This window comes from Anguilla anguilla, chromosome 18 (assembly GCF_013347855.1).
Source record: "Anguilla anguilla isolate fAngAng1 chromosome 18, fAngAng1.pri, whole genome shotgun sequence".
Classification (NCBI taxonomy): Eukaryota; Metazoa; Chordata; class Actinopteri; order Anguilliformes; family Anguillidae; genus Anguilla; species Anguilla anguilla.
Genome location: NC_049218.1, coordinates 31,386,845 through 31,406,922, shown reverse-complemented (window position 1 = coordinate 31,406,922; position 20,078 = coordinate 31,386,845). Strand labels below are relative to the sequence as shown.

Here is a 20,078-nt window from a genome sequence, read left to right as displayed (position 1 = left end):
CTGTACATTTTATGGACTGGAGCTACATTGCTACATACAAATTTATAGAAAAATAAAGCAAAAAGAGGTCACCAGAAGCAGTGAACTTGATGTTGTTTGTACATCTAAATACCGGAAGAATGATGAATACAGTTTAAGACAAGATTAAGGTTGATGCACTGTGGGTTAAATCAATGTTTATAGGTGGTAGGGAAACATCCATAATGGCAATGTGGGAGTGTGGCATGTCTGAGCCAGTTAAACATGTTATTATAATATGTAAATATACATAGGTGTCACCATCAATAGGTGTCACCATTATCTTGATTTGATTTTGAATTTGTTTTCTTTTATTTTTTTAATGCTTGTTTTAACTGGGCCCAACTTTGTTTACAGGAAGGTGTAGTTTACAGGGTAGTGTACCAGTAGAATCAGTGCAGGGAGCGACAAGTTAATGATTAGTTAATGCCTCTGCTGGACAAAAAATGGTATTACAGCAGAGCACGTCAGATTAAGAAAGTAACTGCACTCTCGTTATGTTCCAAGATTATTTTTAGTATGGTTGTCAAATGTATAAAGTTTTTTAATGCTGCGCACAATGAACCTTCTAGGAATAATAAATATCTACTGAAACTAAAACTGTGTGTATTGTGTATTTCTTATCGAGCAATGACAGCGCAACTTTCAAAGATGAATAAAATTGCAGAACATACACTCAGTTACCTTTCATTAATTAAATGAAAATAATGTGCATTTACAAGCCCTGTCCCCAGCACACATCCACCGCACTTTATGAAAACACAGGAGATCAGTGTTCTCTGAAGTGTAGGACCGGCTATATTAACCATCTCATTTTTAATCACGGCGGAGGAAAACCTTCAAAGGCATCATTTTAACCAACTACTTAACATCAGGCACACCTGTCACCTTTGTCTTTTGTTCTTGTGTGTTTATGTGGTCATGTCATCTTCTATCTACTGCAGAACACTCAGAATCGCATAGGAGACATTGGCACTGAAGCAATGCGTTCGCTTACAGTCACAAAGCTTCCTGGTTCTTTACTTTACTCATATTTCTGTAGTCTTACCTTCTGTGCACTGCTGGAACCAGAGAGAACACCAAGATGATGGTGGTGTGGTGGCACTGACATGGGGTCTGAATGCTGAGGTTGAAGGTTTGAGCCCTGTTTCTTCTATTTGCTCTCTTCCATTTTTGAGGACTCACATTCTTGATTTCCCTGCAGGAAGGACAAGGGAGCATGTGAAACTTACGGTGGTGCAGAGGAATGGTCCTTGTTTCACAGCCGAAAGGGCTGGGGTTCAATCCCTGCTTTCCACTTTCAGTTTGGGCAGCTTTTGTCCGTTGTGCTGTTTAAGTGCGCGAAAAAATGACTGATGCATGCGAAGGACTCTGTGGCGTAGAAGGTTAGACCGATCCTCAGGAGGTAGAGGTTGATGGTTTGATTCCCCGAGTGCCACACCTGAGCAAAGTCAGTGAGAGTGGGAGTGTGTGGCTTGACTGGAGGGGGAAAAGTAGTGTGTGGGCCTTCATCAACCCATCATGGGGTTATACTACTTCATTGGGAGGATTTTGTGCATTTAATTGTACAGGCCCCGCTCTCCATTAGTGCACTTCTACAGACAGTCCCCCATACAACTACTCAAATGAGTTTTAGTCATTTGACTGTAGAAAGGTAGAACTATGTAAGACTGGCTGTAATAACACACTAATCTACACAAAACGTGGTGCATGGAAACAAAAACAAACAAAACCCAACTCAGTTAGATGCCCACAATACTACCCAGATGAGTACTGTGGGAAAAAAGTGATTTAATGGCGTTAATAATGAAAAAACAAACTTTCAGCAACAATAAGGTATTTTAACAATGTATTGTGTATGTTCTAAACCAGTGGTCTCCAACCCTGGTCCTGGAGAGCTGCAGGGTCTGCTGGTTTTCATAGTGACTCTGCACTTCATGAATCAATTAGAGCAGTTGATTACACAGTTAACTCAACTCACCCGGTGTCTTGGGTCTCAACTGGGTGCTGATTTTAAGGTGAAAACAAAAACCAGCAGGACCCTGTAGCTCTCCAGGACCAGGGTTGAAGACCACTGATCTATACAAACGAGTCCGCTCTCATCCAAAGTGCTAGTGTAGCCAGCCTGGCTATTTTACAAAGAATAATGTAGTATAATGGTGACAGTGTAGTATAATGGGTAAGGAGCTGGTCTTGTAACCTAAAGGTCACAAGTTAACTTCCCAAGCAGAACCAGGTTGTACCCTTTTGCAAGGTACTTAAAGCTGCATTGCTCCAGTATTTATCCAGCTGTATAAATGGATGCAATGTAAAAAAGTTGTGTAAGTCGCTTTGGATAAGAGACTGCTAAATGCCTGTAATGTAATGTAATGTAAAAGCACAGAAGGGTAAATGTCTGCTCATCACACAAGCTGAGGATTCAGACCCAGAGGAAGCCACACCCTGCACTGTACCCACCACTGTACCCAGCCGGCCCTGCGCTGCCCTCGCTTCTCCCCAAAATGATGCCCGACACAGAAGGGAGACCCTGGCCCTGCTCCAGATGGAGCTTGCAGAGTTTAGAGAGCTTGCTCTGGCCAGGCTCCCTCTGAGGCACATCTCCATCTGCAGCGACAAGAGCACAGCGAACAGCATTACATTACATTACATCACATGCATTTAGCAGAAACTTCTAGATTTACACAACTTTTAGATAGCATTTACATTGCATTCATTTATACAGCTGATATATTGCAGCAATGCAAGTTAAGTATCTTGCTCAAGGGTACAACGGCAGTGTCCTACCCGGGAATCAAACCTGTGACCTTTAGGTTACAAGACCAGACTCCTTACCCATTATACTGCACTGCTGCCCTTTCTCGGGTGGTCATTTCCACACTGCCGCCACTGACCGATGTCCCCCTTCATGTCATCTGGGACATCAACACAGAGATCGCCAGAGGCTGCGCTGCGCTTCCCAGCATGCACCTGGCCCGTCGCTCCACCATCGGCCCCTGGTACCTCTACAACGGGCTGCGTCTAAACAAAGAGGGTGTGGAAAAAGTCTTCACTAAAACGCTAAAAGATGTGGCACTGGGACGCAACCCATCAGCTCCCCCCCCCCCCCCAGTTCCCCGCAGCCCCCCAAGAGTGCACACCCACCAACACAAGCCCAGCTACGCTGGCCCGGGGCCCTTACAATGGCCCCTGTCCTACCGGCCCTGCCCTTGTCCCACTCGCCCTGGCCCCTGTCCCACTTGCCCTGGCCCCTGTCCCACTCTCACTGGCCCCTGTCCTACCGGCCCTGGCCCCTGTCCCACCCACTGTCCCACCCGCCCTGGCCCCTTTCCCACTCGCCCAGGCCCCTGTCTTGCCGTCCCTGGCCCCTGTCCCACCCACTGTCCCACCCGCCCTGGCCCCTGTCCCAACCGCCCTGGCCCTTGTCCCACTCGCCCAGGCCCCTGGCCTACCAGCCCTGGCCCCTGTCCCACTCTCACTTGCCCCTGTCCTACCAGCCCTGGCCCCTGGCCCCTGTCCCACTTGCCCCAGCCCCTGTCCCACTCGCCCAGGTCCCTGTCCTACCGGCCCTGGCCCCTGTCCCACTCGCCCTGGCCCCTGTCCCAACCGCCCTGGTTCCTGTCCTACCGGCCCTGGCCCCTGTCCCACCCGCCCTGGCCCCTGTCCCACTCGCCCTGGCCCCTGTCCCAACCGCCCTGGCCCCTGTCCCACTCGCCCTGGCCCCTGTCCCACCCACTGTCCCACTCGCCCTAGCCCCTGTCCCAACCGCCCTGACCCCTGTCCTACCTGCCCCTCCACCTGAGCTAGGTGAGATCACACACCTCCTCAGCATCCTTTGTGATAGGCTGCTGAACTAATATGAGCTTATGAATACATATCAATCTTAATCAATTGAATCAATTCCAATTTGAATTGAACTATACAAATACTAAATAACAATATCAGCATAAATGAGTAGCATCTTGTTATCAACAATGCATTTTGTTTCACTGAAAATACAGTCAATGTTGTTTTATGGAAAATGAGTTCATTCCAAATTAGCTGTAGGGACATACAGGGTCTGTGGTCCTCTGTGTTTGGGCTGAAAAGCACAGGCCCAGAATTCCTCAAAAACATTTCTAACGATGACATTTTGATTTTTCTTGAAACTTGGTGCCGAAAAGATGCCCTCATCCACACTGCCCCAGGTTATGGTGAAATTATAGTGCCCTCTATAAAATTAAGAACAGTACGACAAGGCAGAAACTCAGGAGGAACACTGGCGTGGTACAAAGTGGAACTTGCAGAACACATGACAGTTACTAAAAAAGAACAATCTCACTTATGGATATAACTGAATAAAGAAATGGCGGATTGGGAAAATAATACATACCTGTGTGTAAGCTTATGAATTACACATGAATCTCCATACTATAATGAGCAGTTTTTTTAACACTCTGCAAACAGAAATATGCCATTTCCACGCCCAGGGAGATGTGTGACAGTGTGGGGGTTTTAACACCAGAACAGGGACAGAACCGGACTGTGTCGACACACAGGGAAACATTCACACCAACCGCTACGAAAAAGAAATAACCCCAGACAATATAATAAATAAGAACGGTAGAGAGTTAGTGCATCTCTGTCAAGCCACAGGTCTGTATATCCTTAAAGGCAGGATCAGAGGGGACTCTTTAGGAAGGTTCACTTACTGCTCAGCTCTCGGGACGAGTGCTGTTGACTACGTCATCACTGACATGGACCCCTCCTCCACCAGCGCATTCACTGCCAGGCAACAAACCCCCATTTCAGGCCATAACAAATTCAGGATATTTCTGAAAAGAACTGGAGACTGCAGAAATTAATACACACAGCCCTGTAAGCTGTAATCTTCATCAATAATACAGATGGGCTGAAACAAGTGCAGATAAATTCACCAAAGCAAAGAGATCAACTGAATTAATTAACTATTAACAGAAAATGCTCAAAGAAACATAAGAATATTATCAAATCATAAACATAACAACTCAGATACACTCCACAGGTACTGTCAAGCTCTAAAAGAAATAAAAAATACCATAAAATAGAAACAAATAAATGACATACATAAAACATTTAACGATATTGAAGAATCCAGTTCTGGGATTTGTGGAACAATTTAAGCACAGCAAAACAACAAGAATTAGCCACTAGTGATGGAGCTATTTTGGAACAATACTTTGAAAATCTATACTGTGAAATCAGTCAAAAAACACATCATATTGCAATTAAAGAATGGCTAAATAAATTGTAATCAACCGTAAATGACTGTCAAAATCCACTTGATAAACCAATAGAGACTGTGAGTGTGAGAGAGGAGAGACTTTGTGTCTGTGAGAGAGAGAGAGAGAGAGAGAGAGGAGAGACTGTGTGTGTGTGTGTGTGTGTGAGAGAGAGAGAGAGAAAGGAAAGATTGTGTGAGAGAGAGAACATTGTGAAAAATATTCAGAAATTAGGACACATTATTTCAACAAATTCTCTCTAATTATAAAGGACTTCCTTTCCCAAACAAATGAGACAAAAATGCAAATCCTGCTAGGAGAAAGGCCAACAGCTCCACTAGCAGCAAAGTACATCTCGGCTTGCCATAATCTGAGGGACACTGGTTGGCCACCACAAATATATTTATTTTAATTATTAATTCTTTCTTATCTTTTTTTTTTTCCATTTTCTTTTTTCTACATTATTATTATTATTATTATTATTACTGTTATTGTTATTATATAGCCTACTCGCTGTGGCCATTACCACACTGTTAATTGCATTGTTGTCGTTACCACAATGTTGTTTGTATTTCACTGTTGTTTGTATTCCTATTCCTGTTTGTGTGTGTACGCTTTGGCAATAAGTACAAATGTATTTCATGCCAACAAAGCATTTTGAATTTGAATTTGAATTTGAGAAGAGACTGTGTGTCTGTGCATGTGTGTGAGAGAGAGGGGAGACTGTGTGTGGGTGTGTGTGTGAGAGGACAGACTGTGTCTGAGTGTGTGTGTGTGTGTGAGAGAGAAAGAGAGAGAGAGAAGGAAAGATTGTGTGAGACAGAGAAGAGACTGTGTGTCTGTGCATGTGCGTGAGAGAGATGAGAGCCTGTGTGTGTGAGTGTGTGTGTGTGTGTGTGTGTGTGTGAGAGAGAGAGAAGAGACTGTGTGTGTGTGTGCAAATATGTGTATGCGTGTGTGTGAGAGAGAGAGAGAGAAAGACAGAGTCAGGGTAAATGAATATTCTTTTAACAATCCACACATCTCCATATCTACAAACGGCATAATTCTCATCCATTCAATCTACATCCGGGCACAAAACAGGGTTGTCCATTGTCACCACTACTACTTAAGCTAGCAGTAGAACCATATGCCTGCAAAATCAGAATATTAGATTCCACCACCAGTTTACAAATCAGCAATCAAGAATACAAACTATCCATGTATACAGATGACATATTGTATAAATCTGTAAACACCTCACAGCTAGACCAATGAGGGTTTGTAGCCGGAGGGGAAGGCACCGCGTGTTTTCCTTTGGCTGGTGTGAGTCAAAAACGAAGATGTTGGTTATTTTTCCTCTGTTCGTAAGAACAGGGCACAATTACACTTAAGAATGCACTGGTTCCGTCGCCGCGGGTTAGATATGAAGGCGCTGCTTCATATCCCGCTTAAGACTGGCCTGAAACGGGCCAGTAGCATTCTGGTTACTCTCCGTTCGCAAACGAGGCTATGCTGTCATCAGAGATATATCTGATCTGTCGCCGGACTGTCAATATTCCAATGGGAGCATCAGAATATTCACAAATGCGTGGAACAACCCATCAAATATATTCATGACCAAAGCAAGTAAGCATAACAGTTACTATGTTTTACTCTCGTGATAATCTGACTCCAAATGAAATTAGAATTTAAAATTTGGGTTTAACTATACGTGGAACTTGGGAGTGGTTACACTCGACTCTATCTTGTGCCATCATTCCTCAATATATGCTCCCGGGTTTAGCACTATTGTTAAATCTCAGTTCGGTGAAGGACCCAGAGGGTAGGAGGCTGACCACCATAATACATGCCTTCCTTTGTGCATCGATAGTTATGAGCCCAGGACAGTGTGTATCTATCGGGCTCCTTAAGGCGAATTTGACAAGAACCGGCGTATAACGCCCATGGGTCCTCTTAAGCCAAAACACTAGAACCAATACCACCAATCCCGTTAGCGGGCAGATCGTGGTCGCCTATCTAACTTGAAGACCTCACTAAAGACGTTCGCTGTACTTGACCCCTGATCAGTAGGTCCTAGTCATAATTGTCCCCCTGAGTATTTAATCGGAATTTCGGCTGAAAAGAAGATAAAATGGATTAGAGTCATGAAGACCACGCAAGTTAAAAATAAGAAGAATTTATTTAACAGGCAGGTAGGTCATTAGCTTCAAATTCACAATCAATTATAAGGTTTAAAAACATAAATACAGAGTAAAAAGTTCTTACCCAGCCTGTTTGGCTACACACAAAATCACAGAGTCTGCGCAGTGTGGGAAGTCGATTGCGATCTTCCTCGACAGGATTGTCTCCCTTCCTTTTAGGCCAAATCCCGTGTTTGATCGAGGCGGCATTGCCATAAATTAACCTGGCCGAATAATAAATCTCGAATTTCGGCCCCCACCATTTGGAGGCTGCTGTTAAAACAATAAGTGGGGAAATCGGGAAAAGGAGATGATTACCAGAGAGGACATTCCATTGTGTTAGTTTTTCCCTGAGTTTTCTGAAACTATGTTTTATTAAATGTTATTTGGTATGAAACATATTTCATTCAATTTCTTGAATTTCCCTGAATACGCCCATACCAAAAGTGTCCAGGGGATGTAATATTATGGTGCATTTGTCATGAAAATACCCTTTTGTTGAACCATTTTACATGGTTTAAAGTCCAGATCGAGAAAAGAAAATAAAAAGTGTAATGACAGAGGGGACCACATAAGGGCACTGTGGTACTGTCAAGCGCAGTTGCCCCACCATTTTGCCAGAGGCCTGATGATCTTTTTACCATTAATGACCCCAACACACACACCCCCACAACCATAGACAAAAGCCACGTTTCCACCAAAAGTACCCAGAACTTTTAGTCCCAGGAACTACTTTTCAAGGAACTAAAAGGTTCCTTCAGCCCATGGTTGTCTGCGTTTCCACCGCGGTCTAAAGTCCCGCGAAGATTAGGCAAATTAGCCCACTGACGTATGAAAAAGCGATGTTGTCGTCGGTCCATCTGTCCTATGATTTCTTCTGTAACCCCATACTACCACCGAAGTAGCCTACATTATTTTCTAATAACTGGGACAGCCCGGAGGGGTTTATTCCACTTATATACAACGGGCTACCAACAATGACTGTATATGGTTACTTTTGTATTTATTGATTTTTATCGATTGAATCACCTGGAATTGAAATATTCTTCTGCAGCCGTTTGGGCATATTTCACCGTTGTCAAGCAAAACTGTCGTTGGTAGTTGAACTTGGACCGTTGTTATGCAACAAATAGGAAATAACAGGCCAATAGTCAGATTGTAACTGTTTTATATAGCCTCTCAAACACATTCATTATGTTTTTATGCGAACATTCACCTTCATGTCTTGACATCCGAGGCGACAGAATGCATTCACATTTCCAATATAACTGGCAACAACAACAGAAAACATGCACACGTTGTAAACAATTTGCTGTTTGATTACTTTCTCATCGTCAATTCCATATAGGCTAATCGCAAAATGACAAGAATAGAACGAAAACTCGGACTTGCATGAACATTTTTAAATTAGCAGTGGTACAGCCACCGTTTGCTTTCCTTCGAAGTTACTGCTAGCCGAGCAGCGAAGTGTGCCCTCCAGATGCGAACCATGCACCATAAATTAGTCCATAGTCTTCCTGGTCTTTTTGTGGAATTGAAGAATGGCAGAGTAAAATTACGGCAGTCTGAAAAAGCTAAAGGGACGATTACTAGAATTAACCTGTTATTTTACCCTGAAAAAAGTGCGGAAGGTGATTTTCAATTTGCTTTTACTGTATCACCAATGTGAACTACGCAGAACTACCGCATACCTCACATAACTGTATCAAACGTTTTGAGTCAATTACAACGGGGTAACAAAGAAAATCCGGAAGAAAATATTCAGCAACCAAATTAATCCGTTTGAATGTTTTGGTAGGTAATATTCTGTCCCAGCACGAATGCTTAGCATTTAATAAAACGAATACTAAAGCAAGAAAAGAACAGAAGAGCACACGTTATAATTCCAAGACGTTGGCAGGCTATAACCAAAACTAGGCTACTGCGCCGCATAAAATACAAGTTTGATTTGAAGTTATTATGAAAATAAATCGGTTTGCGGGTGCAGATTTTTAAACATGGCGGTTGAAATAAAAAAAAATAACACTGCAAGTAGTCGACCAATCAGAAATTTTCAGCGCTTGCGCCCCACCCCAAAGGTTCCGGTACTTTTCGAAAGTACTACTCCCCGAGCAGGAACTTTTTTGGGGGTAAAATAAAGCCCCCGGAACTAAATTTAGACCCTAGTTCCTGCGGTGGAAATGCACTGAGTTCCTCAAAAGGTTCCTAGTTCCAGGGTAAAGTTCCTGCGGTGGAAACGCAGCTAAAAAGACCAGTTCCCCTTATCTTAGTTGTGTCCAGATGGCAACATTCCAGAGAGCCAAATGGCCTGCTCATCCCGAGGAAGTCCGAGTAACTTATTATTTTAGCACTCGGCTCTGGGTTCTTTGAAGTCCAGGATGAGTCCCAGCCTGCAGGCTCATTCAAATGCCAGCCTTTTCTGAGTCTCAGTTTGACTCCCCTCAACAAATTTAAGGTTTCAGAATCCAAACCTTCTCTGTGTGCTTAGGAATCACAAACAATAATCATGCCTCTGTCTTTCTGCTGCCGCGGAATATACACGCGGAAGACAGAAAGCACAAAAGCAACAGTGAGCTCTCTGCAGCGCTGCTCAGAGGACGCAACCCCAGACCCTGCCGAGTATTGTGATGTCACAATAGACTCAATTAGTTTTTGGATCGATACACATGTGCCAAGCAACAGAGCTGAACACAGCCCGACCAAAAGCCTTCAATAGAAACGTGAAAGATAAACTCAGTGCGCGTTCAACTGCTTTCAAACCAGCCGACGGCTCCTTGTACAAAAAACCTTATCTTGAGAAAAGTATCAGGGTTGCCAAGCAACAGTACTAACAGAAACTAGAATGCCAGTTAAGTGCACAGGACCCTAGGCGACCGTGGAAAGGCTTAGGAGCTGTTACGTTAGGAGGCTAACGTTAGCTAGCTAGCTATAAATGAATATAACCAACCAGAGGTAGTCTAATAGTCCTTAAAAGGCACTCTAATAAGTGAACCTAACGTTAGTCACAGACGATACCAGTCTATTAAGGCTACCACCAGCCGCCTGCGCCACCATGGTGTGTAGTCTCAATAATAATCACTAGTGCCTTTTACTCAGTAGTAGTAGTGGCTGTCACATTGCTTTTTTGCGCATAGAGATTATTCCTATTTTTCCACAATACATTTTTTTAAATTTACCTTATCTAATGCCTGCTTTTTTCTCTTTTGTGTATTGTCTGTATTGTAGATTGTTTTAAAAAAATCAAAAAATAGATAAGAGGGCCTTTCTCTTTTAACCCTCCTGTTATGTTGCGGGTCAAATTGACCCTTTTTAAAGTTTGAAAATCTAGGAAAAATACTTAAAATTATTTTTTCAGTATGAAACTTCTTCTACTGGCCTTAATTAGTGTAATCAACATTTTAAATGAAAATGGTTCATTTCATGTATTTGCAAACCCCCCCTGTATGGGGATTGACCCGGGAACATTTTTGCTGTACCTAAAAAATGAACAGAACAGGAGGGTTAAGCTCTACTCACCCCAATTCCAATTCAGTTCCTACAGAATATGGCAGATAAACTTGAGCCAAACTGAACTGATGTCTGATATTAGTGATAACTTTTTTCATTAAATAAATGAAATAATTTTTTAAAAATGTGATTCGTCTTTACTCAGTTTGCCTTTGTCTAATATTACATTTTGTCTAAAGATCTGAAACCATTCAGTGTGACAAACATGCAATAACAGAGGAAAACAGGAAGGAGGCAAATACTTTTCACAGAACTGCACATAAATCCATTTCCCCATCTTGAATTACACATAGGCCTACATTAAAACACTTTCACTGGCATTCACCACATGCAGAGGCTATAGAAAGCTTAAACATCCTTTCAACTTTGTATCTTAGTTAACTTCATGAAAATAACGAATCCATTTTTTCTCATGCTAGCCAATGGAGCGTTAAATACTAGGGCAGGTAGCAAGAAACAAGATACATTTATGTTGGACTGTACTTTGTAAATAGTAACCATAGAAGACTTATACGTGACAAAATACTAAAGTATAAACTAAAGCATTAGCTAACATTTACGAGGTGGGCAAGTTACATTAACTGATGTTACTCATAGTTTAAGTTACTCATTGATTAACTCATTAAGTTACTCAACTGATGTTACTCATAGTTTAAGTAACTCATACTCTAAGTTACTCATTAACTGATGGCTATCTAGCTAATGCTATCTACACAGCTAGCTAGCTAGCGTGTCCATTCATCGATGTAAACTTGTAAACATTGATTTTTCTTGCAAACTAGGTTAAATGTATGGCGATATTCGGGTATCAACACTAAGAGCTGTGTTCCGAGTAAAGTTCAAGTTTGTTGGAAGCCATTATTACATTGTTAACGTCGGATTGCTGCAAAATTTGTAATTTACCTTCTCAAACGCTGTAGCTGTGGAGAACATTCACAAGTTTCTTCTTCTTCTTCTTCTTGTCAGTTTTCGGCAGTGTAGACCCAACTAGGCGTATTACTGCCCTCCACAGGATAGAAATTTAACAATTGCAGCTCAGGTCCTAGGCCCTATTATCTAGGAGCTATTGAACTTGAAAGCATTTGTCAGCTGTACTTCTTTCAAATATCAGTTTAAATTCATAATTGGAAATATTTGTGTAAAATTGCATGAGGCAATAATGCACAAAGCATAGGCTCTGCATCTTGTGGCCATTGTTTGTGAACAATTTAGAAGTAGTTTGATGGTCCTAGGCCCTATTCTCTAGGAGCTATTGAACTTGAAAGCATTTGTCATCTGTATTTTTTTCAAATATCAGTTTAAATTCATAATTGGAAATATTCCTGTAAAATTGCATGAGGTAAAAATGCAAAAGCATAGGCTCTGCATCTTGTGGCCATTGTTTGTGAACAATTTAGAAGTAGTTTGATGGTCCTAGGCCCTATTCTCTAGGAGCTATTGAACTTGAAAGCATTTGTCATCTGTATTTTTTTCAAATATCAGTTTAAATTCATAATTGGAAATATTCGTGTAAAATTGCATGAGGTAAAAATGCAAAAGCATAGGCTCTGCATCTTGTGGCCATTGTTTGTGAACAATTTACAAGTGGTTTGATGGTCCTAGGCCCTATTATCTAGGACCTATTGAACTTGAAAGCATTTGTCATCCATATTTCTTTCAATAATCAATTGAAATACCTAATTGGAAATATTTGTGTAAAATTGCATGAGGTAATAATGCACAAAGCTTAGGCTCTACATCCTGTGGCCATTGTTTGTGAACAATTTACAAGTGGTTTGAAGGTCCTGGGCCCTATTCTCTAGGAGCTATTGAACTTGAAAGCATTTGTCATCTGTATTTTTTTCAATAATCAATTGAAATACCTAATTGGAAATATTTGTGTAAAATTGCATGAGGTAATAATGCACAACGCATAGGCTCTGCATCTTGTAAATTGTTCACAAACAATGGCCACAAGTGGTTTGAAGGTCCTAGGCCTTATTCTCTAGGAGGTATTGAACTTGAAAGCATTTGTCATCTGTATTGTTTTCAATAATCAATTGACATACCTAATTGGAAATATTTGTGTAAAATTGCATGAGGTAATAATGCAATAGGCTCTGCATCTTGTGGCCATTGTTTGTGAACAATTTACAAGTGGTTTGAAGGTCCTAGGCCCTATTCTCTAGGTGCTATTGAACTTGAAAGCATTTGTCATCTGTATTTTTTTCAAAAATCAATTGAAATACCTAACTGGAAATATTCGTGTAAAATTTAATCAGGTAAAAATGCACAAAGCATAGGCTTTGCATCTTGTGGCCATTGTTTGTGAACAATTTAGAATGGACTGGGCGACATAGCTCAGGAGGTAAGAGTGGTTGTCTGGCAGTCGGAAGGTTGCCGGTTCGATCCCCCGCCCTGGGCATGTCGAAGTGTCCCTGAGCAAGACACCTAACCCCTAATTGCTCCCAATGAGCTGATTGGTACCTTGCATGGCAGCCTTTCACCATTGGCGTGTGAATGGGTGAATGAGAGGCATCAATTGTAAAGCGCTTTGGATAAAAGCGCTATATAAATGCAGTCCATTTACCATTTAATGAGTTCGAGGTTTGCTTCAGTCAGGGGCGGAATTTGAACCAGGCTCTCTCACTTGTCCAAAAAGTTCCAAAGGTAAATGCGCAACCCAGTGAGCTACGATGGGGCCGCAAAGTTTTGCCATTTTAAACGTGTGCACTTGTATACAGTATACGTCCATTTTGTGTCTGTATCCAGTGTTTTTATTGGCTGATGTACCCAAATTTCCAATGGGGAGACATATTCTTTGTGAGCTTGGATCATTTGAGATGATGTAATCAGGCAGAAAAAAAGAAGAAAAAATGCCAAATACCCTTAGTTTGGGGCTTTATTGTGTGGACATGTGAAGTTGTTTATGGATTCTGTCTGTTGAAATGGGTTCAGTAGATACAGAAATGAATGTTTTTAAGGGCTGAGAGTCTGTGGTTATTGTGGTTATTTCTGTAGGGAACCTATAAAAGTGCCAAACTCTCGGTGCTGTGTAGGTATGGGGCATGCTGCCCCACCAAGCCGTAACTTGGCAGGCATACCTGCCATCCCAATGCTACCATGCAACCGATTGTCGCAATCTGAACCTCGTTAAGTGTGAGGGGGCATTGGAACTCCCAACATCGCAACCTGTGAGGAAATCGTAGAATGTCGGCCCGGTCTAAATCAATCGAATATTAGGGAAATATACATAATTCTGACACAATAACATACATAAAAACACCCATAATGTCTTTATTAAGCATCTTGACGTTTTTGCACAAAGAAAGCAAACCAATACAGAAAGTAATAATATTTTTTACAATAGTAATAGTATAGTAATAATACTATTACTAATAGTAATAATATTTCATTTGTATTGAAAGGATAATGTTAATTTCATTTGGGTAAACATTTATTATAAAAACATTTATTATAAAAAGGTATCCAAAGATCATGTTTATAAGCATAACACATATTACTGACAAAAACAGCCTTTATACTGGAAATACCCTAAACAATAATTAAGCAAAAATAAATGTATTTGCTGTTCAGTACAGCAATCAAATTTGGGAAACACATTTTAGGCATTTTCAAGCAAAATGGTCATGGTACACCTTCATCAGTGACTCAGGGGAACCCTGGGAAAGGTAGTTCCGGGGAACATACATTTCCTACATTATTACTCTGTCCATACACCCATGGGCTGCCCTAATGAGTGTTCATAGGGCTGTGCTGTCTAGTGAAGTAATCCCAGCATCCTTTGCCATGGCGTAAAAGTGACCTTGTCTCTTCATCAGGACACTGGGAGAATCAAACTCCACAATCTTCCCAGCATCCAGGACCATCACCCTAGAGGGGCAAAGCAAAGAAAAGATACAAGTCAGTGCCAGAACTACATTCTCTTCTGACAAGAAAAAAGGCATATTGACATTATATAGTTCAGTTCTTAGGGGTGTGACCCAACCCCCCACATACATTGTGTGGATTTGATGAGATTTAAATTGTTGCGTCCTGTCCTCAGAGCCTACCAGGTTGCTGGAGGGTGATTTGATGTCATAATAATGACAGGCATATGTGCTTTTGAGACAATATAAGTACAAATGCATATTAAGAGCTATTGTACCCAATATATATTTATTTTTTATCCATTTATTTCTGGCCAGACAATGTTTTAAATTCCCAGACTTTCCTCATTTTAATAAGTCAAAACCTGGCAAAGGCAAACTCTGATCCATACATACACTTATCCATCATTCATTCATTTTTATACAGCTCTATAAAAAGTCCCCTTCGTGACAGCACGATAGTCTCCAGGAGGTGAGGGGGTGTCAGCCAAATATATGGGCAAACAGGCAAATGCTAAAAATATAGTCCTGCCAAAATACTCATTTTTTTCTTTCTCACGTGCATAACTTTATATTTAGCTACACTGGCAAATTACATATGATATGATGTAGCAGTTTCACCTTTTATTTTAATTCATTTTCAAAACATAATTTTTCTTGTTGACCAAACGATCAGAAAAGGTATTTGTACAAGCTCTTTTGCCCTTACCGGGAGCTGTCCAGTATGGTGTTTATGCGGTGGGCGATGGTGAGGACCGTGCAGCTGGAGAACTCCTGGCGTATGGTGGCCTGGATCAGACAATCCGTCTCCAGGTCCACAGCGGCCGTGGCCTCGTCCAGAATGAGGATGCGCGACTTACGCAGCAGAGCCCTGGCCAGGCACAGGAGCTGCCTCTGGCCCACGCTAGAAACAGAGCCAAAGAGAAACAAAAACACATTTACATATTTAACACACTGCCCTGTCAAACGCCACAAAAGGTTTTATCGGGACAATTGCGGCGTGTTTCAATTTGGTGACTAGCATAGGATTTACTGGAGACCTTCTGTATTTCCTGGATATAGAATAAGAATCAAGACCAAACTGCTCTATGTCCAATTGCACCCTGCTCTCTAAAGCCTAGTTAATACTTTGTCATGGGACACTTCTATACTTTGATGAAAGACAACAGAAAGGGTTCTGTTGTCTCTATGGTAACGAGAAGACAAATGCCTGACCATTTATGTTTACATTTGAGAAAACATGGTGGCACCCTATGAAATAATTGAGATTATAGATTTAAAAACTAAATTTTAAAACAGCGTGAATGAAAAGTAGGAGGTGGTCAGTGTCACACATACATTGCAATCGAGCCCATTCAACTATTGCAAGTACTAGAAAAATAATACATGATTCACAAAGCACCCACAGTGGGGTCAAAGCACTTGTAACTGCACTTCCAGGGAAACAGCAACACGGTGCACCCTCCGGGTCATGCATATATAACTTGGATCATCTAAATAAACGTCATTGCCAGAATGACTCATCTCCTGCATTGATCTCCAGCTGCATTAAAATGTGTGATTCAATGCCAATAATGTAGTAATAACGTGGTATCTTATCAGACCTCCAAAAGAGTTTTTAGGAAAAATATTTCAGGTACAACAACAAGGCAAACATTCAGACATATTCTATTAGATTTTTGTTGCCAATTCCAAAAAAGTAACAGGACAGGAATACCAACAATATTCCCAAATGTCATCAAACATAATTATGGCTTCATTAACCTTTCTCATTGTTATTCTCAACATACGGGAAGGTGAACGAGGTGTGCAGACCATACCTGAGGTTCCCGCCCCCTTCGGTGACTTCATGGTTTAGTCCTTCTTTTAACCCCCCCACATATGTCTTCAAATGAGACAGCTCGAGCACTCTCCAAACATCCTCATCGCTGAACGTCTCGAAGGGGTCAAGGTTCATCCTCAGGGTTCCTGAGAATAGGACCGGATCCTAAAAACAGGCACATGGAGAACGTGAATGTCCAGATAAAATCGGTCATTCAATTTTTATCATGAATTACACTCATCCCTAAAAGCACTCTCCTTTAGTGAGAACACCTATTAACTTGAACTGGTCATTTTTATATTGGAAGCATGTCATAACAAGAATACAATTAATCCTTGGCTTTCAAACATTAAATTATCCCGTCAAAGCTAGAAAAGCACATTTCATTTTCTCACTCAATTCTATAGCTGGAGAAAAAGGAGAGCAAACCTCTAAAGCATTTATTTAACAAAACCATAAAAGTGTTCGAACAGAATTTTTTTTTTCCTTCACCTGAGGGATGATAGTCAGTCGGCTCCTCAGATCGTGCAGCCCCAGGGTGGCGATGTCCACTCCGTCGATAAAGATGTACCCGTCAGCTGCCTCGATGATGCGGAACAGGCAGTTAGTGAGACTGGACTTCCCAGCTCCTGTCCTCCCAACAATGCCAATCTGAAACACAGACACGGTCACAGTCACTGCAGGAGAACTTCCAAGTCACTGTCACTGTGGTCACTGAAAGGTGTGGATTAAGGGTGATCAGATGACAAGGGAACAAAATCATGACAACTGCATGATGGGGCAGGAGATTGCGATTGTGATCTTGGACTCTGGGGGGTGGGGGTGGGGGGGACTGGGGTAGAGTGGGGGTTTAGGGGTGGGGACTGGGGTGGAGTGGGGGTGTAGGATCACAATTAGTTAATAAAACAAAAAAAACAAAAAACATTTGAGTGACTCATTTGCCATAGGAAGGGTGTCCTATATCTACTAAAATATTTTAAGATTCAAAAAATACAAATATCACATTTGGTGAAATTATCTTAACCACATCTGCCATGTCAGTATGTCAGTATGTTTTTTGATGTTATTGAGGTGCCGTGCTTGATGACAAAGATGGCAAAGGCATTAGGCAGCCTATGTATTGTAAAGTATAAAACACAACATCTCTCTCTGTAAAAGATAACTCCCTGGAATAATGAAACAATGGTGAGGCCAGTAATAAACTTTATATCATTACAACTAAACACATTCAGTGGCACATTTTCAATAAAGCAATACTGTAAGATTTCTATAGCAAATGAACACTGAATAGACACAAGTACATTAATCAGCAAAGCAGTATGTAGTAGTAACATTTATCGCCATTTATCATAAGCTATTGCCATTTACTGTGAAACACATTGAACCTGTTTACCGTATATAAACAGTGCCTCCAAGAGGCATTAGCATATTATAGGGAACACACCTCTGTATTCTCACATGGGCTAACACTCATAAAATTACAATTACCTAAAATAATAACCATAAATTTCAGTTAATAATTAAAATGACCAATGGTAATGGTCAAAGGTAAATAAATCTAAATTTAATACATAACCTAAAAGATGGAGTTCTTGGATAGATTGATTTGGCTCAGATTTTCATTCTTACACAACATCGAAACGGACGCAGGTTTAATAATATAATTTATGAATGAAACATACAAAAATACAGAGCATACGTGCTAATCTAATGGGGAAAGTCTACACTAACTGTGGGAAGGTAGGAGAGCTATGTGCATGTGTGCCTCAATAATTATCAGAAATATGTTGACTTTTCAAGACAATATGGCCGCGACATGTTTGTTCTCTCTGTTTTATGCATGTTCTTATCGTTTTAAATTGTGATGAATTGCCCATAAAGGACCATAGAGATTTGCAGATAGAGTTCCTTCTTGGACTGATTGCAATCACAGCTTTCTGGGCCGCGTGCGTTACCTTCTCTGTGCTTTCGATGTTGCAGCTGATCCCGTGCAGCACCAGGTCCAGTTCAGGCCGGTACCGCACCTTGTAGTCCTTCAGGCATAGCGCTCCAGAGTCAGGCCACCCCTTCGGGGGCTTAACGTCTGTGATCCAGGGAGCCTGCGAGGGGGAAACACCAATTATGCATCAGGCACTATGGTTAGAAGAAGCTATCCTATGGCTTATGTCATGTTTGTGATTTATGACTAACTATGCTGTTCCACCCCCACCACTCACTCCTACTCCATCTCGTGTCACCATGCACCACAACATATAAAAAGTCAATATAAAAGTGCAGTAAAATACATATAAAAAGTGTTGTCATTTCTAGATGGTGAAAAAATAACCTTTAATAAAAGCTGAGTATCTGCCATTTGACCCATAATCATAAGCTTGTCAGAAGCCATACAATAGCTTATGTGGTTGCTAGGAAACTGTAGATCATTACATTACATTACATTATAGGCATTTAGCTGACGCTCTTATCCAGAGCGACTTACAACAGTGTAACCAAACTCAGGATCAAGTCCACTTAAGTCCATTGAATAAAATGCAGATAAAAAGCCTTTACTATAGTAGCATACAGATCACACACAGCAATCAGCATTTTGAAAACATGGAGGTCTTTTGTAGGGTCAACGCAGACTCACCTCGTTCTCGATCTCAGTGTACTCGTTCACCCTCTCCACTGCCACGATGTTGGTCTCCAGCTCAGAGGTCATCCTCACGAGCCAGTTGAGTGTCTGTGTCACCTGGCAACCACGCAAAGCAAAGACATTGCAGCAGAGCATTAGGCCGGGAATCTCAATCTTAGCTCCTGGAGGGCTGTAGTGTCTCCTGGTTTTCAGTTTGTTTCTAAATTAAATGCTAAATTTTAGTCACTGATTGGCTACGGAGTCCATGCCTCGTTTTTCAAGGCTTATGTTGGCTGCTGATTTAAAGAAAACCATGGGAAATTGCGAGGCCCAGGGACTGTCTTTGGAGATGCCTGCATTGAGCTGTTTCCCGTTCCGTGCATTATGAAAGAGCCGTCTCACATTTAGGGCGTAGGAGATGGACATCCCGACCAGGCCGCTGTACAGGGTTTCGCGGGAGATGACTGCAAACAAAGCCGCAAAGAAGACCACCAGGTTGCCCAGGAACTCCAACCGAATGGCGAGCCACCTGCAGCAAGATGGCACAGAGGAACTGAGAGTAGTGCATCGGAAATCACCTTGAAGTTGTGATGTCCAATTGGAAAACAAAATTGAAAACTAACATTTCATGTCTACATCAAAAACATTTGGGAATGCTGTAAATTATCCTAAGATCTTAAGAGAAAATAAAACCTTGGGTCGGGGAGAAGTTCAGAAATGTTAACTATTTATAAAAATCTGACTGTAGTTAACATGGCAACGTCAAGTTAATGTGTGACTGGTACATGAAACGGAACACCATCTCTGTGGTTTACGTCCTTGTAATGGCTGATCCCCCCCGTCTCCCCG

At 41.6% G+C, this 20,078-nt stretch overlaps 1 protein-coding gene and 1 long non-coding RNA gene across 3 annotated transcripts in view; both read right to left on the bottom strand.

Annotated features, from left to right (window-relative positions):
• Positions 1-2,487: 2,487 nt before the first annotated feature.
• Positions 2,488-11,858, bottom strand: LOC118218475. Of its 2 annotated transcripts, XR_004763419.1 has the most exons (4): positions 11,828-11,855; positions 9,889-9,891; positions 2,851-3,036; positions 2,488-2,622 (listed from the first exon to the last, which is right to left on the bottom strand). It is a non-coding gene; the product is annotated as an uncharacterized LOC118218475 (long non-coding RNA). The 2 variants fall into 2 exon arrangements; XR_004763418.1 differs by lacking the exon at positions 9,889-9,891 and having other exon boundaries at positions 11,828-11,858.
• Positions 11,859-14,176: 2,318 nt separating this feature from the next.
• abcc2 (ATP-binding cassette, sub-family C (CFTR/MRP), member 2) overlaps positions 14,177-20,078 on the bottom strand; it is a 30,354-nt gene continuing 24,452 nt past the window's right edge. The window contains exons 26-32 of the mRNA XM_035401151.1: positions 19,632-19,758; positions 19,245-19,346; positions 18,571-18,714; positions 17,108-17,266; positions 16,614-16,780; positions 15,503-15,697; positions 14,177-14,797 (exon numbers count right to left, since the gene is read on the bottom strand). Coding sequence (XP_035257042.1) covers positions 14,668-14,797; positions 15,503-15,697; positions 16,614-16,780; positions 17,108-17,266; positions 18,571-18,714; positions 19,245-19,346; positions 19,632-19,758 — 1,024 coding nt within the window. The 3' untranslated portion in view covers positions 14,177-14,667. The remainder of the gene's footprint in view (positions 14,798-15,502; positions 15,698-16,613; positions 16,781-17,107; positions 17,267-18,570; positions 18,715-19,244; positions 19,347-19,631; positions 19,759-20,078) is intronic.